The sequence below is a fragment of the Pelophylax lessonae genome (genome assembly GCF_965119305.1).
Source record: "Pelophylax lessonae genome assembly, chromosome: 6".
NCBI lineage: Eukaryota > Metazoa > Chordata > Amphibia > Anura > Ranidae > Pelophylax > Pelophylax lessonae.
This window is the reverse complement of record NC_138773.1, coordinates 2933310-2951605: the sequence shown is the minus strand read 5'-3', so window position 1 is coordinate 2951605 and position 18296 is coordinate 2933310. Positions and strand designations below refer to the sequence as shown.

At 44.8% G+C, this 18296-nt stretch overlaps 1 protein-coding gene across 1 annotated transcript in view; it reads left to right on the top strand.

Annotated features, from left to right (window-relative positions):
• The first annotated feature begins 289 nt into the window (after positions 1 to 289).
• The window catches only part of LOC309559011 (integrin alpha-M-like), a 266904-nt gene continuing 248897 nt past the window's right edge, over positions 290 to 18296 (top strand). Inside the window, exons 1-3 of the mRNA XM_082262120.1 lie at positions 290 to 382; positions 13988 to 14090; positions 14544 to 14647. Of these exons, the coding sequence (XP_082118246.1) occupies positions 346 to 382; positions 13988 to 14090; positions 14544 to 14647 (244 nt within the window). The 5' untranslated portion in view covers positions 290 to 345. The remainder of the gene's footprint in view (positions 383 to 13987; positions 14091 to 14543; positions 14648 to 18296) is intronic.

The window sequence follows — 18296 nt, the reverse complement described above, 5'->3', positions numbered from 1 at the left end:
TACTGTATATTCATTTTATTTTGTATATAAATGTCATTAGGATTTTATTAAGCTGTGAATTTGTAAGAATTTTAATAAACAAAACATTTACACTCTAAGTTCCCCCGACTCTTATTATATATTCCTATAGAAGCCAGCAGGTGAGGACACAGATAATGGAAAGCAGTGGTGCAGATTGCAGTGGCGATAAAACTGGCTCTATATTACACTCAGCAGTTTTACAGAAGTTGTCCGGGATAGAGTCATTGCTACACGCCTTCTTTAAATTGTGAAAGAGATCCTAGGACGGCCACTGTGCACAGACTATCGCTCATTCTGACACTCTGCAGAGCTGTGTGGACTGGGATGGGGAGGTTCCTGCACTGGATTTTACTCTACCAAGGTAAGTGACAGCGGCTGAGGGTCTTCATACCACTGTTACAGTGCAGATCCGATGTATTATGGTGATTATTGATGAGGAGGAAGGGCTGGTACAGTATCTCACATAAGTAAGTACACCCCTCACATTTCTGTAAATATTTTATTCTATCTTTTCATGTGACAACACTGAAGAAATGAGACTTTGCTACAATGTAAAGTAGTGAGTGTACAGCAGTGTTAATTTTGTCAACTAAAACTGACTAAAATGTTTAAGTCGACTAAATTAACACAATTTTAGTCGACTAAAATACGACTAAAACTAAAATGGCATTTTAGTCAAAAGACTATAACTAAAACTAAATCAAAATTTGCTGCCAAAATTGGTGCATGCTCAAAGCTTAATACCATAAATAATAAGATATTAGATATAAGATATTAGATTTTTCACTCCAGGACCAGCAGTATATATATAATGAGTTTGGAAATTGTAGAGAAATGCTTAACCACTTGACGTCTGGTCACATTGCTGCTACTGCAGCAATGTGGCTCGTTATCGTCCAGCGACGTAGACCTACGTCGCTGGACTCCTCCCCCTGTAGGCGCGCTCCCGCTGTTTTCAGTCACGATCGCCGCTGCTCTTCCCCGATCATCGGGGATCGAGTGTGGAGATCCGCCCGCTTGTGTAAACAGAGCGGGCGGATCTCCTAAGTGACAGACAGGGACAGATTGCAGGGTTCAGCATAGTTCAACCTGCGATCTGTCCAGACTTGTATAAAGTACTCGAAATTTCTACTTGAGTAAAAGTACAAGTGCTCGATCAAAAAGTGACTTAAGTAGAAGTGGAAGTGCTCGCAGAAAAAGTTACTTAAGTAGAAGTACTAAAGTATTCAACATTTTTTTTACTTAAGTATTGCAAGTAGTTTTTTCAAAAAATTTGCTACTTAAGTACTAAAAGTAAAAAGTACCAGTAGTTTTGAAAAAAAATTTCTACTCAAGTACTGAAAGTAGAAGTACAAGTACTGTGTTATGTAGTTATTAAAGAAAGAAGTCAAAAGTTTGAACATCATATTGTTTTTTATTATTTCAAATGATTTATTCAAATGATTAACCTGTGTTTGTTAGTAGTTTCTTGATGCACTTTAAGCGCTGTAGCACCATTTATTTCTTTGTTTCATATTTTCTTTTTATTGGAAAGATTTGGTATAGCAGCTTTTATTATACACAGCCTTTATTTTCGTATGCGCTGATTTACAAATGACATTATACACATTTTTTTGAGCTTTATGCAACCTGCCATCTACTGTTCTGGCAGTGGTAATTTTTTTAAAAGTAACGAGTAACTATGCAGCACAAAAAAAAATATCGGAGTAGAAGTATAGAAATCATCGAAAAAATGTAGTGAAGTAAAAGTAGAAGTAGGAGAAAAAAATTCTACTCTAGGAAAGTACAGATACCGCATTTCGGTACTTAAGTACAGTACTTAAGTAGTTCTACTTCGTTACTATACATCTCTGGATCTGTCCCTGTGTCACTCAGTCACCTCCCCCCACACACGTCAGTAAGCACCAGGCATACATTAACCCCTCCCTCTCCAATAAAATTAACCCCTTCAATGCCAGTGTCATTTTTACAGTAACAGTGCATATTTATAGCACTGATTACTGCAGTAATGTCACTGGTTCCTCCAAAAGTGTCAAAAATGTCAGTCAAGGGTCCGATCTGTCCGCCGCAATGTTGCAGTCCCGCAAAAAAAAAAAAATCGCAGATTGCCGCCATTACGCATTAAAAAAAAAAACACCAAAAATGACAGAAATCTTTCCCTTTGCTAGTAAACGCAATAACTTTTGCGCAAACCAATCAAAATACGCTTATTGCGATTTTTTTTTTACCAAACATAGGTAGCAGAAAACAAATTGGCCAAAAATTTTTAAAAAATTTAGATTTTTACATTTTTTTGGGGGGGAATTTCATATAAAAAAATGTGAAAAATATTGTTATTTATAAAAAAATAAACGCTCTTTTTTTGTTTATAGCGCAAAAAATAAAAATCGCACAGTTGATCAAATACCACCACAAGAAAGCTCTGTTTGTGGGAAAAAAAAGAATGTACATTTCATTTGGGTACGGCATCGCATGACCGCGCAATTGTCAGTTAAAGTCGCACAGTGCCGAATCGCAAAATATGGCCTGGACGTAAGACAGCAAAATCCTCCGGTGGTAAAGTGGTTAAATAATGCCTTACAAATTACAATTGAACTACACCCATTCGATTATAGATGACTAAAATGTACTGGAGTTTTAGTCGACTAAATACGACTAAAACTAAAACACTTGCAGAAGACTAAAATGGGACTAAAACTAAAATGCCATTTTAGTCCTAAGACTAAGACTAAAACTAAATTGAAATTTGCTGCCAAAATTAACACTGGTGTACAGCTTGTATAACAGTGTAAATTTACTGTCCCCTCAAAATAACTCAACACACAGCCATTAATGTCTAAACCGCTGGCAACAAAAGTCAGTACACCCCTAAGTGACAATCTCCAAATTGGACCCAAAGTGTCAATATTTTGTGTGGCCACCATTATTTTCCAGCACTGCCTTAACCCCCTTGGGCATGGAGTTCACCAGAGCTTCACAGGTTGTCACTGGAGTCCTCTTCCCCTCCTCCATGATGACATCACAGAGCTGGTGAATGTTAGAGACCTTCCCCTCCTCCACCTTCTGTTTGAGGATCCCCACAGATGCTCAATAGTGTTTAGGTCTGGAGACGCTTGGCCAGTCCATCACCTTTACCCTCAGCTTCTTTAGCAAGGCAGTGGTCATCTTGGAGGTGTTTGGGGTCGTTATGTTGGAATACTGCCCTGCGGCAGGGGCGGACTGGGCCGGGGGGCAGGGAGGCAATTGCCCTCCTGGCCGCTCTGATGCCTCCCAAAAATGCCTCTTGCTCCGCACTGCAGACAGGCATCTCCCTGACAGGAGCTTCCTATTCCCGGCCCGGCGTGATGTCATTTAGAAGTCGGGAGGCGGGAAGAAAGAGCAGAGGAGAGTGCTGCTGCTAAGACCTGCGAGGAGCCAGTGAAGCCCTGTGCAACAGTGCAAGTGAGTTAGAAGAGGCTAATACACTTTACCTAAGACACTGTGAACTGGCTGAAGTAATTAAATTCCTTGGGTAATTTACAATGCTGTTTGTAATATGCAGCATGGAGGGGGTTAATGTACTGCTACTGGTTACTGAAGCATTAGTGACCAGTGGCAGTTAATTAACCCCTTTGGCAGTGGCAGTGATATCATCAGTGTTAATTAACCCCTTTGTGCTGCATTAGTTGCAGTGGCACCAGTGTCAGTGTTAATTAACCCCTGTATGGTGTAGCATGAAATGGTTTAGAAGCACTGACACTGGTGCCACTAATGCAGCACAAAGGGTTTACGTAATGACTGCCACTGGTTGCTAATGCATCAGTGGCCAGTGGTGTATTTTATTTTGTGCTGCCCTAGGCAAGACTAAAATCGGGCACCCCCACCATCTACATTTGTCCCACTCAAGCCGCAGTATACTGTTCTTGTCTCGGGGTCTGATGAGGAAGCCACAGCTGTTCACAGACTAGTGAATGGCTGCGGCTTCCTCATCAGACCCTAAAAAAGGGGGGGGGGCAGAGGATGGGGTCCGCAGGCCAGAGGATGTGGCGGCACTGGTGGCCACTGATCAGGAGCAATGATGAAGCTGCACTGATATGCGACACTGATGGGCACTAATAGGCAGCACTGAAGGGCACTGATTGGGGGCACTGATAGGCTGTCACTGATCAGACTGCATTGATGGGCACTGGTGAGGCTGCATTGATGGGCACTGATCAGGCTGCATTAATGAGCACCAATGAGGCTACACTGATGGGCACTGGTGATAATGCATTGATGGGCTCTGATGAGGCTGAGCTGATGGGCAATGGTGAGGCTGCATTGATGGGCACTGGTCAGGCTGCATTGGTGGACACTGGTGAGGTTGCCTTGATGGGCCCTGAGGAGGCTAGGCTGATGGGCACTGGTGAGGCTGCATTGATGGGCACTGGTGAGGCTGCATTGATGGGCACTGGTGAGGCTACATTGATGGGCACTGGTGAGGATGCATTGATGGGCACTGGTGAGGGTGCATTGATGGGCACTGCTGAGGCTAAATTGATGGGTACTGGTGAGGCTGCATTGATGGGCACTGGTGAGCCTGCATTGATGGGCACTGGTGAGGCTGCATTGATGGGCACTGATCAGGTTGCATTGATGGGCACTGATCAGGCTGCATTGATGGGCACAAATCAGGCTGCATCGATGGACACTGGTGAGGCTGCATTGATGAGCACTGATCAGACTGCATTGATGGGCACTGGTGATGCTGCATTGATGGGCACTGATCAGGTTGCATTGATGGCCACTGGTGCAGCTGCATTGATGGGCACTGGTGAGACTGCACTGATGGGCACTGGTGAGGCTGCATTGATGAGTACTGGTGAGGCTGCATTGATGGGCACTGGTGAGGCTACATTGATGGGTACTGGTGAGGCTGCATTGATGGGCACCGATCAGGCTGCATTGATGGGCACAAATCAGGCTGCATCGATGGACACTGGTGAGGCTGCGCTGATGGGCACTGGTGAGGCTGCATTGATGGGCACTGGTGAGGCTGCATTGATGGGCACTGGTGAGGTTACATTGATGGGCACTGGTGAGGCTGCATTGATGGGCACTGGTGAGGCTGCATTGATGGGCACAAATCAGGCTGCATCGATGGACACTGGTGAGGCTGCATTGATGGGCACTGATCAGACTGCATTGATGGGCACTGGTGATGCTGCATTGATGGGCACTGATCAGGCTGCATTAATGAGCACTGCACTGATGAAGCTGCACTGATGGACACTGGTGATATTGCATTGATGGGCTCTGATGAGGCTGAGCTGATGGGCAATGGTGAGGCTGCATTGATGGGCACTGGTAAGGCTGCATTGGTGGACACTTGTGAGGTTGCATTGATGGGCCCTGATGAGGCTAAGCTGATGGGCACTGGTGAGGCTACATTGATGGGTACTGGTGAGGCTGCATTGATGGACACTGGTGAGCCTGCATTGATGGGCACTGGTGAGGCTGCATTGATGGGCACTGATAAGGCTGCATCGATGGACACTGGTGAGGCTACATTGATGAGCACTGATCAGACTGCATTGATGGACACTGGTGATTCTGCATTGATAGGCCCTGATCAGGTTGCATTGATGGCCACTGATGAGGCTACGCTGATGGGCACTGGTGAGGCTGCACTGATAGGCACTGATCAGGCTGCATTGATGGGCACTGATCAGGCTGCACTGATGGACACTAGTGACACTGCATTGATGGGCAATGATCAGGCTGCATTGGTGGACACTGTGAGGCTGCATTGATGGGCACTGATGAGGCTGAGCTGATGGGCACTGGTGAGGCTGTATTGATGGGCATTGGTGAGGCTGTATTGATGGGCACTGGTGAGGCTGCATTGATGGGCACTGGTGAGGCTGCATTGATGGGCACTGGTGAGGCTGCATTGATGGGCACTGGTGAGGTTGCATTGATGGGCACTGGTGAGGCTGCATTGATGGGCACTGGTGAGGCTGCATTGATGGGCACTGATCAGGATAGATTGATGGGCACTGATCAGGATGCATTGATGGGCACTGATCAGGCTGAGATGATGAGCACTAGTGAGGCTGCATTGATGGGCACTTATCAGGCTGCATTGGTGGCCACTGGTGAGGCTGCATTGATGGGCACCTGTGAGGCTACATTGATGGGCACTGATGAGGTTGCACTGATGGGCACTGGTGGGCCTGCAATGATGCATCATTTTTGTTAAACCTCCTTTTTTGCCTTTAACATTAAATTATGTTACCCCATTGTATCATATTTGTCTTGCTTCATAACACCAATATCCATTATAAAACCAGGTAGGCATGGATGGTGAGCTGATTCGGTGGTTCAGTGGGCCACTTGACTGGACTTGCCCCCCAGGCCTCAGGCTGTCAGCCCTGCCCTGCAGCCCAGTCTCTGAAGGGAGGGGATCATGCTCTGCTTCAGTATGTCACAGTACATGTTGGCATTCATGGTTCCCTCAATGATCTGTAGCTCCCCAGTGCCGGCGGCACTCATGCAGCCCCAGACCATGACACTCCCACCACCATGCTTGACTGTAGGAAGACACACTTGTCTTTGTACTCCTCACCTGGTTGCCATCACACAAAATAAGTTTATCTTGGTCTCATCAGAGCACAGGAGATGGTTCCAGTAATCCATGTCCTTAGTCTGCTTGTCTTCAGCAAACTGTTTGCGGGCTTTCTTGTCCATCATCTTTAGAAGAGGCTTCCTTCTGGGATGACAGCCATGCAGACCAATTTGATGCAGTGTGCGGTGTATGGTCTGAGCACTGACAGGCTTACCCCTCCCCCACCCCTTCAACCTCTGCAGCAATGCTGGCAGCACTCATACGTCTATTTCCCAAAGACAACCTCTGGATATGACGTTGAGCACGTGCACTCAACTTCTTTGGTGGACCATGGTGAGGCCTGTTCTGAGTGGAACCTGTCCTGGTAAACTGCTGTATGGTCTTGGCCACCGTGCTGCAGCTCAGTTTCAGGGTCTTGGCAATCTTCTTATAGCCTAGGACATCTTTATGTAGAGCAACAATTATTTTTTTCAGATCCTCAGAGAGTTCTTTGCCATGAGGTGCCATGTTGAACTTCCAGTGACCAGTATGAGAGAGTGAGAGCGATAACACCAAATTTAACACACCTGCTCCCCACACCTGAGACCTTGTAACACTAACGAGTCACATGACACCGGGGAGGGAAAATGGAAAATTGGGCCCGATTTGGACATTGTCACTTAGGGGTGTACTGACTTTTGTTGCCAGCGGTTTAGACATTAATGGCTGTGTGTTGAGTTATTTTGAGGGGACAGTAAATTTACACTGTTATACAAGCTGTACACTCACTACTTTACATTGTAGCAAAGTCACATTTCTTCAGTGTTGTCACATGAAAAGATAGAATGTGAGGGGTGTACTTACTTTTGTGAGATACTGTATATTGCTTTCTGCCTACCAGAGAGCAGGATCTGTGAGTTAAGTCTGCTCAGTGTGCTCAGTGTATGATTCATTGAGTCCAGATAGTGTTTCCGCACTGGTCCAATAGGGAGGCCTGATGGACAGTGAGAGGAAACCTGACCAATGGGTACACAGGCTTTGATACAGTCCCAGTGATTGGTAGAGACTGGCTGTCTCTGTGCATTATGGGATACTGTATAAAAGCCAGGAGCACATGTGCTGCAGAGTCTTTGGCTGGTGAGCAGAGTCCCGGAGGGAGGGTGGCAGCTGCCTCCTCCTCTGTAGCAGGGGCAGGTGGTCACAGGCAGTCAGCCTGGGGACCAGAGGAAAGGAACTGAACCCAGAGGTCCAGAATAACTCACTGGAGGGGTAGAGACACCTGAGTACAGGGGATCATGTCTAGGGGCCTGACCTGAGAGGGCCACCCCGGTGTAGGATATTCAGAGGACGGGTGTAAGTCTGTGAAGTGAAAAGGGATACTAGGCAGGTATCCTGAAGATAATCTATCCAACTAAGTCGTCTGAACAGAGACTTGACCTAAATTCATCTAGTGGCAAGGTGAATCCTCATCCATTGTGAATAGTTCAATTTGGAGTATCCCACTATTCCCTTCTCCCATCCCTATTTAAAATAAAACACCAAAAACAACTACATACCCCTGGACTAATCATTGACTGAGCCAAAAAGTAAAGAGTTAAATTGTGCATGCTGCAGTTGCTATTGGTAACCCAGGGGGATCCCAATTTGAACAATCCAGCAGTTCTCAAAGCGGAAGTGCTACAGTGATAACACCAGAGTTCAGAATCAGAGGGAAGTCTTATCCACCCATCTTCAATATCCCCATCCTCCAACCTCTGCCACAATCTCCTCCAATCTTTTCCATCGCCTTTATCTCTTCCAATTTCTTCAATTACCGTTTATTTCCTCCATATCCTACAATCTCTTCCATCACATCCAATCTCTTCCAACAACTCCTCTCTCCTCCATTACCTCGCATCTTTTCCATCACCTCCCATCTTTTCCATTACCTTCAATCTCCTCCCAGTTCTTTCATCTCCTCCAATCTCTTCCATCTCCTGCATTGTCCTTCACCTCTTCTCATCTCTTCCATCTCCTCTTATCTCTTTTATCCCCTAAAATCTTTTCCATCACCTCCATTCTCTTCCATTATCTCCAATGTCTTGCATCTCTTCCATCACCCATCATCTCCTCCATCTCCTACAATCTCTTTCTCACCTCCCATATTTTCCATCACCTCCAATCTCCTCCATCTCCTATCATTTCTTCCATCTCCTACAATCTCTTCCATCTTCTCTCATCTCGTCCATCACCTCTCACCTCTCCTATCTTGTTCAATCTCTTCCATCACCTCCTCTCTCTTCCATCACCTCCCCTCTCTTCTATCACCTCTCATAGTTTCTATCTCTTCCATCTCCAACGTTTTCCATCACCTCTAAACTCTTCCTTCACCTCCTAGCTCTTCCTTCACCTCCCGTCTCCTCCATCACCATGTATCTCTTCCATCACCTCCCATCTCCTCCATCTCCTTCAATCTTTTCTATCTCCTCCCATTCCTTCCATCTCATCCAATCTCTTCCATTACCTCTTAACTTCTCCATCTCCATAAAATCTCTTTCTCATCTCCCATATATTCGTTCAGCTCCAATCTTTTTGTTCACCTCCAATCTCTTCAATCACCTCACCTTTCTTTTATCACCTCAAGTCCATCCCCTCCAATCTTTTCCATCTCCTCCCATCTCTTCCATCTTTTCCATCTCCTCCAATATTTTCCATCTCCTCCCATTTCTTCCAGCTCCTCCCATCTCTTCCATCTCATCCAATCATTTCCATCATCTCTCATCTCCTCCATCACCTCCCGTCTCCTCCATCACCATGTATCTCTTCCATCACCTCCATCTCCTCCATCCCCTCCAATCTTTTCCATCTCATCCCATCTCTTCCACACCCTTCCATCTTTTCCATTTCCTCCAATATTTTCCACCTCCTCCCATTTCTTCCAGCTCCTCCCATCTCTTCCATCTCCTCAAATAATTTCCATCACCTCAAATCATTTCCATCACCTCTCATCTCCTCCTTCACCTCCTCTTTCCTCCCAATAACTCCAATCTCTTCAATCCCCTCAAATGTGTTTCATCTCCTTTAAAATTTTCCATCACCTCTCCTTTCCTGCATAACCTCTCATCTCTTCTATCACCTCCCATCTCTTCCATCACCTCCAACTTCATCAATATCCTCTAATCTTTTCTATCACCTTCGATCTAATCCCATCTCTTTCATCCCCTCTCATCTCTTCCATCTCCTCCAATCCCTTCCATCTCCTCCAATTTTTTCCATCACCTCCAAACTCTTCCTTCAACTCCAAGCTCTTTCATCACCTCCACTTTTCTCCATCACCCCCTATCTCTTCCATCACCTCCCGTCTCTTCAATCTCCTCTAATCTTTTCCATCTCCTCCAATATCTTCCAGCTCCTCCCATCTCTTCTGTCTCTTCCCGTCTCTTCCATGACCTCCAATCTCTTCTATAGCCTCCCCTTTCCTCCATTACCTTTACTCTCTCCTCAAACGTCTTCCATCTCCTTCAATCTTTTCCACCACCTCTCATCTCCTCCATCACCTCCAATCTCTTCCATCACCTACAATCTATTCCTTTACCTCCAATTTCTACCATCACCTCTTCTTTCCTCCTTTAGCTCTCATCTCTTCCATCACCTCCCCTTTCCTCCATCACCTCTCATCTCTTCCATCACCTCTCATCTCTTCCATCACCTCTCATCTCTTCCATCACCTCACATCTCTTCCATCTCCTCCAATCTTTTTCATCACCTCCAATCTATTCCTTCACCTCCAATCTCTTCCATAACCTGCCCAATCCTCCATCTTCTCCCATCCCCTCCTCCAATCTCTTCTATCTCCTCCCATCTCATCTCTTCCATCACCTCCAATCTCTTCCATCCCCACCCATCTTTTCCATCACCTCCAATCTATTCCTTCACCTCCAATCTCATCCATCACCTACCCTCTCCTCCATTACTCCTATCTCCCCCCGTCTCTTCCATTTCCTCAAATTTTTTTTTTATCTCCTCCAATCTCCTCCCATCTCTTCCTTTACCTCCCATCTTTTCCATCACCTCCAATCTTTTCAATCACCTACAATCTCTTCCTTCACTTCTCATCTCTTCTATCTCCTCCAATAATTTCCAATCTCCTCTTTCACCTCCAATTTCTTCCATCATCTCCCCTTTCCTTCATCACCTCTAATCTCCTCCATCACCTCCCATCTCTTTCATCTCCTCCAACCATTTCCATCACCTCCAATCTCTTCCTTCAGCTCCAATCTCTTTCCTCCCCTTTCAGCCACAACCCCTCATCTCTTCCATCTTTTCCATCACCTCCAAGCTCCTCCTTCACCTCCAATTTATTCCATCACCTCTAGTCTACTCCATCACCTTCCATTTCCTCCATATCCTCCCATCTTTTCCATCTCCTCCAAATGTTTCCATCATCTCCAATCTCTTTCTACACCTCCAATCTCTTCCATCACCTCCCCTTTCCTCCATCACCTCCAATCTCTTACATCACCTTCAAACTATTCCTTTACCTCCAATTTATTCCATCACCTCCCCTTTCTGCCTTTACCTCTCATCTCTTCCATCACCTCCCCTTTCAACCATCACCACTCACCTCTTCCATCACCCTCCATCTCCTCCAACTTTTTCCATCACCTCCAATCTATTCCTTCACCTCCAATCTCTTCCATGACCTCCCCTATCCTCCATTACTTCTCATATTTTCCATCTCCCCCATCTCTTCCATCTCCTCCCATGTCTTCCATTTCCTACATCTCCTCTTATCCCTTCCATCTCCTCCAATCTTTTCCATCACCTCTAATTTTTTCAATCACCTCCAATCTCTTCCTTCACTTCCCATCTCTTCCATCTCCTCCATTCTCTTCCATCTCCTCCAATCTTTTCCACCACCTCCAATCTCTTCCATCATCTCCCCCTTCCTCCATCACCTCCCATCTCTTCCATCTCCTCCAACCAATTCCATCACCTCCAATCTCTTCCTTCAGCTCCAATCTCTTCCATCACCTCCCCTTTCCTGCATCACCTTTCATCTCTTCCATCACCTCCCCTTTCAGCCATTACCCCTCATTTCTTCCATCTTTTCCATCACCTCCAATCTCCTCCTTCACTTCCAATTTCTTCCATCACCTCTAATCTCCTCCATCTCCTCCCATCTTTTCCATCTCCTCCAACCGTTTCCATCACCTTCCCTTTCCTCCATCTCCTATCATTTCTTCCATCTCCTACAATCTATTCCATCCCCTCTCATCTTTCCCATCTTCTCCAATCTCTTTTCCATCACCTCCTCTCTCTTCCATCACCTCCCCTCTCTTCTATCACCTCTCATATTTTCCTTCTCCTTCATCTCTTCCATCTCCAACATTTTCCATCACCTCCAAACTCTTCCTTCACCTCCTAGTTCTTCCATCACCTCCCGTCTCCTCCATCACCATGTATCTCTTCCATCACCTCCATCTCCTCCAATCTTTTCTATCTCCTCCCATTCCTTCCATCTCATCCAATCTCTTCCATTACCTCTTAACTTCTCCATCTCTATACAAACTCTTTCTCATCTCCCATACTGTATATTCGTTCAGCTCCAATCTTTTTGTTCACCTCCAATCACCTCACCTTTCTTTTATCACCTCAAGTCTTGTCCATCCCCTCCAATCTTTTCCACCACCTCCAAATTCCACCTCTCATCTCTTCCATCATCTCCCCTTTCCTCCATCACCTCCAATTTCTTCCATCACCTCCCATCTCTTCCAATCTCCTCCAACCAATTCCATCACCTCCAATCTCTTCCTTCAGCTCCAATCTCTTCCATCACCTCCCCTTTCCTGCATCACCTATCATCTCTTCCATCACCTCCCCTTTCAGCCATTACCCCTAATTTCTTCCATCTTTTCCATCACCTCCAATCTCCTCCTTCACTTCCAATTTCTTCCATCACCTCCCATTTCCCCCATCTCCTCCATTCTTTTCCATCTCCTCCAACCGTTTCCATCACCTTCCCTTTCCTCTGTCACCTCTCATCTCCTGGATCATCTCCAATCTTATCCATCACCTCCAATCTCTTCCTTTAACTCAAATCTCTTCCATCACCTCCCCCTTCTTCCATCACCTCCAATCTCCTCCATCACTTCCCATCTCTTCCATCGCCTCACATCTCTTCTTTCACCTCCAATCTCTTGCTTCACAGCCAATCTCTTCCTTCACCTCCCCTTTCCTCCAGTACCTCAATTCTCTTCCATCACCGCCCAACTCTTTCATTAGCTCTCCTCTCTTACATCTTCTCCAATCTCTTCCAACACCTCCTCTTTTCTCCATCACCTCTCATCTCTTCCATCACCTCCTCTTTCAGCCATCGCCCCTCATCTTTTCCATCACCTCTCATCTCTTCCATCTCCTCCAATCCTTTCCATCCCCTCCAATAAATTCCTTCACCTCCAATATCTTCCATTACCTCCCCACTCCTCCATCACCTCCCCTTTACTCCATCACTTCCAATAATTTCCATCTCCTCCCACCTCTACCACTCTCTCCTATCTTTTCTATTACCTTCATTGTCTTTCATCTCCTCCAACTGTTTTCATCACCTCCAATCTCTTCCTTCAGCTCCAATCTCTTCCATCACCTCCCCTCTCCTATCTCCTCCCATCTCTTCCATCCCCTCCCATCTTTTCCATCACCTCCAATCTTTTCTATCACCTACAATATCTTCCTTCACTTCCCCTTTCAGCCAATTACCCCTCATCTCTTCCTTTTTTTCCATCACCTCCAATCTCCTCCTTCACCTCTAATCTCTTCCATCACCTCTAATCTCCTCCCATCTTTTCCATCTCCTCCCATCTTTTCAATCTCCTCCAATCTCTTCCATCACCTCACCTATTCTCCATCACTTCTCATCTTTTCCATCTCCCCAATCTCCTCCATAACTTCCCCTTTCCTGCTTTACCTCTCATCGCTTCCATCACCACCTCCCCTTTTAACCATCACCTCTCATCATTTCCAGCACCCCCCCCCCCCAAATCTCTTCCTTCACCTCCAATATCTTCCATCACCTCCCCTTTCCTCCATCACCTCCAATCTCTTCCTTCACCTCCCCTTTCTTCCATAATCTCCCCTCTCCTCCATCACCTCCCATCTTTTCCATCACCTCCCCTTTTCTTTATCACTTCCCATGTCTTCCTTCACCTCCCCTTTCCTCCATTACCTTCCATGTCTTTCTTCACCTCCTATCTCCTCCATCACCTTTCATCTCCTCCACCACCTTCTTTCTCTTCCATCCTCCAATCAATGAATGAGTGAAGGGGATGTAAAATTTAGGTGATTTTGGGTGCATATAATGTCGATGTAATGCCACCATGGTTGTCTGTTCTTCATTGCTCTTCTATTTTATCATTATCACAGTGCTCTCCTCCGCTGGAGCCTTCTTTGTGGACACGACGCGTCCAATCATATTCCAGAATGAGGATCCCAGCTTTGGCCATCAGGTGGTGCAGATGGATAAATGGTGAGAGGGTGACGGGTCCTCTTTAGGGGGGAATATTGATCACTTTCATATTGATATATGATCATTTTCACTATTTGTATATTCAAACTCCACAGTAACTGGAGCAGGGACTTACAGCGCTGGTGTCATTGGGTCAGTGTCTGCATGGAGTTTGAGTGATCTCCCCATGTCAGTGTCTGCATGGAGTTTGTGTGATCTCCCCATGTCAGTGTCTGCATGGAGTTTGTGTGATCTCCCCATGTCAGTGTCTGCATGGAGTTTGTACAATCTCCCCATGTCAGTGTGGGCTCACAGCCCAGAAATCTGTCCCTGATCTGTATGTGTATGGGGGAGGGAGGGGGGGGGTGCCAGGCTTCTATGGACTCAGATCCGATATTCCTGTATAGTGTAATAATGTAATCACATGATCATAATAACCCTGATGTTTATCAGAGGTGTGCCGTGTCATTGCAGGGTGATAGTCAGCTCTCCGCTCTACCGAGAAACGGAGAATAAGACGGGACGGATATATCGCTGCGACCCACAGACGGCCAACTGCAACCCCATACCCATCCCTGGTAACATTGTATTCACCTTTTATATCGAATTTTATTAACTCATCCCAACACCGATACATTGTATATTACAGAGCAATGATGTCACTCTGTATAATATATCTTATATCTGGAGAGCAGTGATGTCACTCTGTATAATATATCTTATATCTGGAGAGCGGTGATGTCACTCCTGTATAATATATCTTATATCTGGAGAGCGGTGATGTCACTCCTGTATAATATATCTTATATCTGGAGAGCGGTGATGTCACTCTGTATAATATATCTTATATCTGGAGAACAGTGATGTCACTCCTGTATAATATATCTTATATCTGGAGAGCGGTGATGTCACTCTGTATAATATATCTTATATCTGGAGAGCGGTGATGTCACTCTGTATAATATATCTTATATCTGGAGAGCGGTGATGTCACTCTGTATAATATATCTTATATTTGGAGAGCGGTGATGTCACTCTGTATAATATATCTTATATCTGGAGAGCAGTGATGTCACTCCTGTATAATATATCTTATAGTATCTCACAAAAGTAAGTACACCCCTCACATTTTTGTAAATATTTTATTTTATCTTTTCATGTGACAACACTGAAGAAATGAGACTTTGCTACAATGTAAAGTAGTGAGTGTACAGCTTGTATAACAGTGTAAATTTACTGTCCCCTCGAATAACTCAACACACAGCCATTAATGTCTAAACCGCTGGCAACAAAAGTGAGTACACCGTAAGTTAAAATGTCCAAATTGGGCCCAATTAGCCATTTTCCCTCCCCGGTGTCATGTGACTCGTTAGTGTTACAAGGTCTCAGGTGTGAATGGGGGGCAGGTGTGTTAAATTTGGTGTTATCGCTCTCACTCTCTCATACTGGTCACTGGAAACTCAACATGGCACCTCATGGCAAAGAACTCTCTGAGGATCTGAAAAAAAGAATTGTTGCTCTACATAAAGATGGTCTAGGCTATAAGAAGATTGCCAAGACCCTGAAACTGAGCTGCAGCACGGTGGCCAAGACCATACAGCAGTTTACCAGGACAGGTTCCACTCAGAACAGGCCTCGCCATGGACGAGCAAAGCGTTTGAGTGCTGTGCTCAGCGTCATATCCAGAGGTTGTCTTTGGGAAATAGACGTATGAGTGCTGCCAGCATTGCTGCAGAGGGTGAAGGGGTGGGGGAGGGGTTAGCCTGTCAGTGCTCAGACCATACGCTGCACACTGCATCAAATTGGTCTGCATGGCTGTCATCCCAGAAGGAAGCCTCTTCTAAAGATGATGCATAAGAAAGCCCGCAAACAGTTTGCTGAAGACAAGAAGACTAAGGACATGGATTACTGGAACCATCTCCTGTGGTCTTGAAAAGGAAGGGGTTGGGCGCATAAATCGGGGGACTTTTAAAGATGGGTGCTGGTATGCAGAAGATCCAAGAAAGAGATAGATATAAAATATCAAAACGGATATATTTTATTTGAGAGAAAGAAAAATTATGAAATGTATACTGTATTTATAGGATACAACAACAATATAGACATATTGCTTAAAAACAATTACAGTTATCAGCCATGTTTATTGTATATTGAATATAAATAGATATCAGATCCTACACAGGGGTAAATAGTAGACACTGTATACCCTTTTGCCATCCAAAGAAAGATGTCTGTGCAGAGAGCGATGTTGCCCACAAATTTTAACCCGACATGTTTCACGGCCATATAGCCGCTTCCTCAGGGGTATTTGGGGGTTCTTTCTATATATAATTCAAATGAGAACACTAGGATAAAGAAACATACAATAAACACATGTAATCAAATATATATCAACAGTACAGGAAATACCATAATATGTCATATATCAAAGACTAGGTATATCTATAGCAGTGTTCATTAAAATATATCAATTGGACATGAGAAACAACGCAATCAAAAGTGTCACACCTGTCTGGCATGTGGTCAATCGCCTAGCGGAACGGATCAACAGAAGAAACAGGAAATAGATCTTACAGGACAACTTAAACATTATACCATGGAGGAGTTTCGCGCTTTAAGGGACCTCATGCTCCTATATGAGGAGGGATCTACGGACCCTGTGGGATCCGAGCCCTCCCCTGCGGAACCTGGGGCCCCAGGCAAATCTCCTTAAAAGGTATTTAAACCCAAATCTCAACGATTCCCTGACTTATCTACCTGCCCTCATATCTGGTTATTTGTTTGCCAAACTATAAGGGATCTTAAACGTACACGTTGGCAATCAGTATCGGACAACCTTACGCCTTCTCAAAATTTAGCTCTCAAACATCTGCAAAAGAACCCTCACTATGTTATAAAACCCTCTGATAAAGGGGGTAACGTAGTTATAATGTCACATCAACAGTACCAGACTATGTGTCTTGATATATTGAACAACCGTCAATGGTATACCCCCATTCACCCTGATATAACTGTTAATTTCCAGAAAGAATTAAAGAATCTGTGCCTTGAAGCCTTGATGTCGGACATTATTGATAAAGATGTATATGATTTTTTAATAGTCAAACACCCTAGGACCCCCACATTATACACACTACCCAAAGTGCACAAAAATAAAAAAAAAAAACGCTGGGAGACCCATTGTCTCTGGGATCGGCTCCATTTCGGAGAATGCGAGCAAATATGTTGATTTCTTTGTTCAGACATTACCTTCTTTTATCCAGGATACTCCGGACTTGTTGAGACATATTGATGGGATCCAGACACCCCCGGATGCCCTCCTCGTGACGGTGGACATTGAGGCATTGTACTCAAGCATACCGCACGAGGCGGGCATCCGGTCGGTTGGATCTTTTTTACAGGAACAACATGAACATATGTGGCCACACAATGGCTTCATTTTGTCCCTTCTGAAATTCATTTTGACACATAATTTTTTTACTTTTATGGAAACTACTTACCTGCAAAAGCAAGGAGTCGCAATGGGGACATGTTGCGCACCCTCCTATGCGAATTTATTCCTTGGAGAGTGGGAAAGGCACATTTTCTCCAGCGACTCCTATGCTCCTTGGCTCAAACATGTGACACATTGGTTCCGTTACATTGACAACCTGTTTTTAATATGGACAGGTCCACAATATGAACTTGAAAAAATGCTTTTTTCGCTTAATACTAATCATTTCAATTTAAAATTTACTTATTATTTCCATCCCGAATACATCGTATTCTTGGATGTAGAAATCAAAAAAGGATACCAGTGGTCACATAACTACCAGCCTTTATCGGAAACCGAGCGCTGGTAACATGCTTTTACACGCATCCAGCGCCCACCCCACCCCTTTGAAAAACAGTATCCCGTATGCGCAATATTTGCGCATACGGAGAAACTGTTCATTAGATGTGGATTTCCTTCGGGAAGCCAAAAAACTTCAGGCAAGACTACTTTTACGAGGTTATTCTCGGACGATTTGGAGAAAGGCCTTTAACAAGGCCAAGGGACAGAATAGAAGTGACATACTACAAAAAAGGAATAAGACCAATCCTAATCAAACTGTAAAATTGATCACTCAATATTCCGACAATCACCAACAATTAAGAGCCATTTTTCAAAAACATTGGCACCTCCTTAGTGAGGAAACAACTCTCTCTAAACATGTTAAAAAATATCCTGAATTAGTTTTCAGAAGA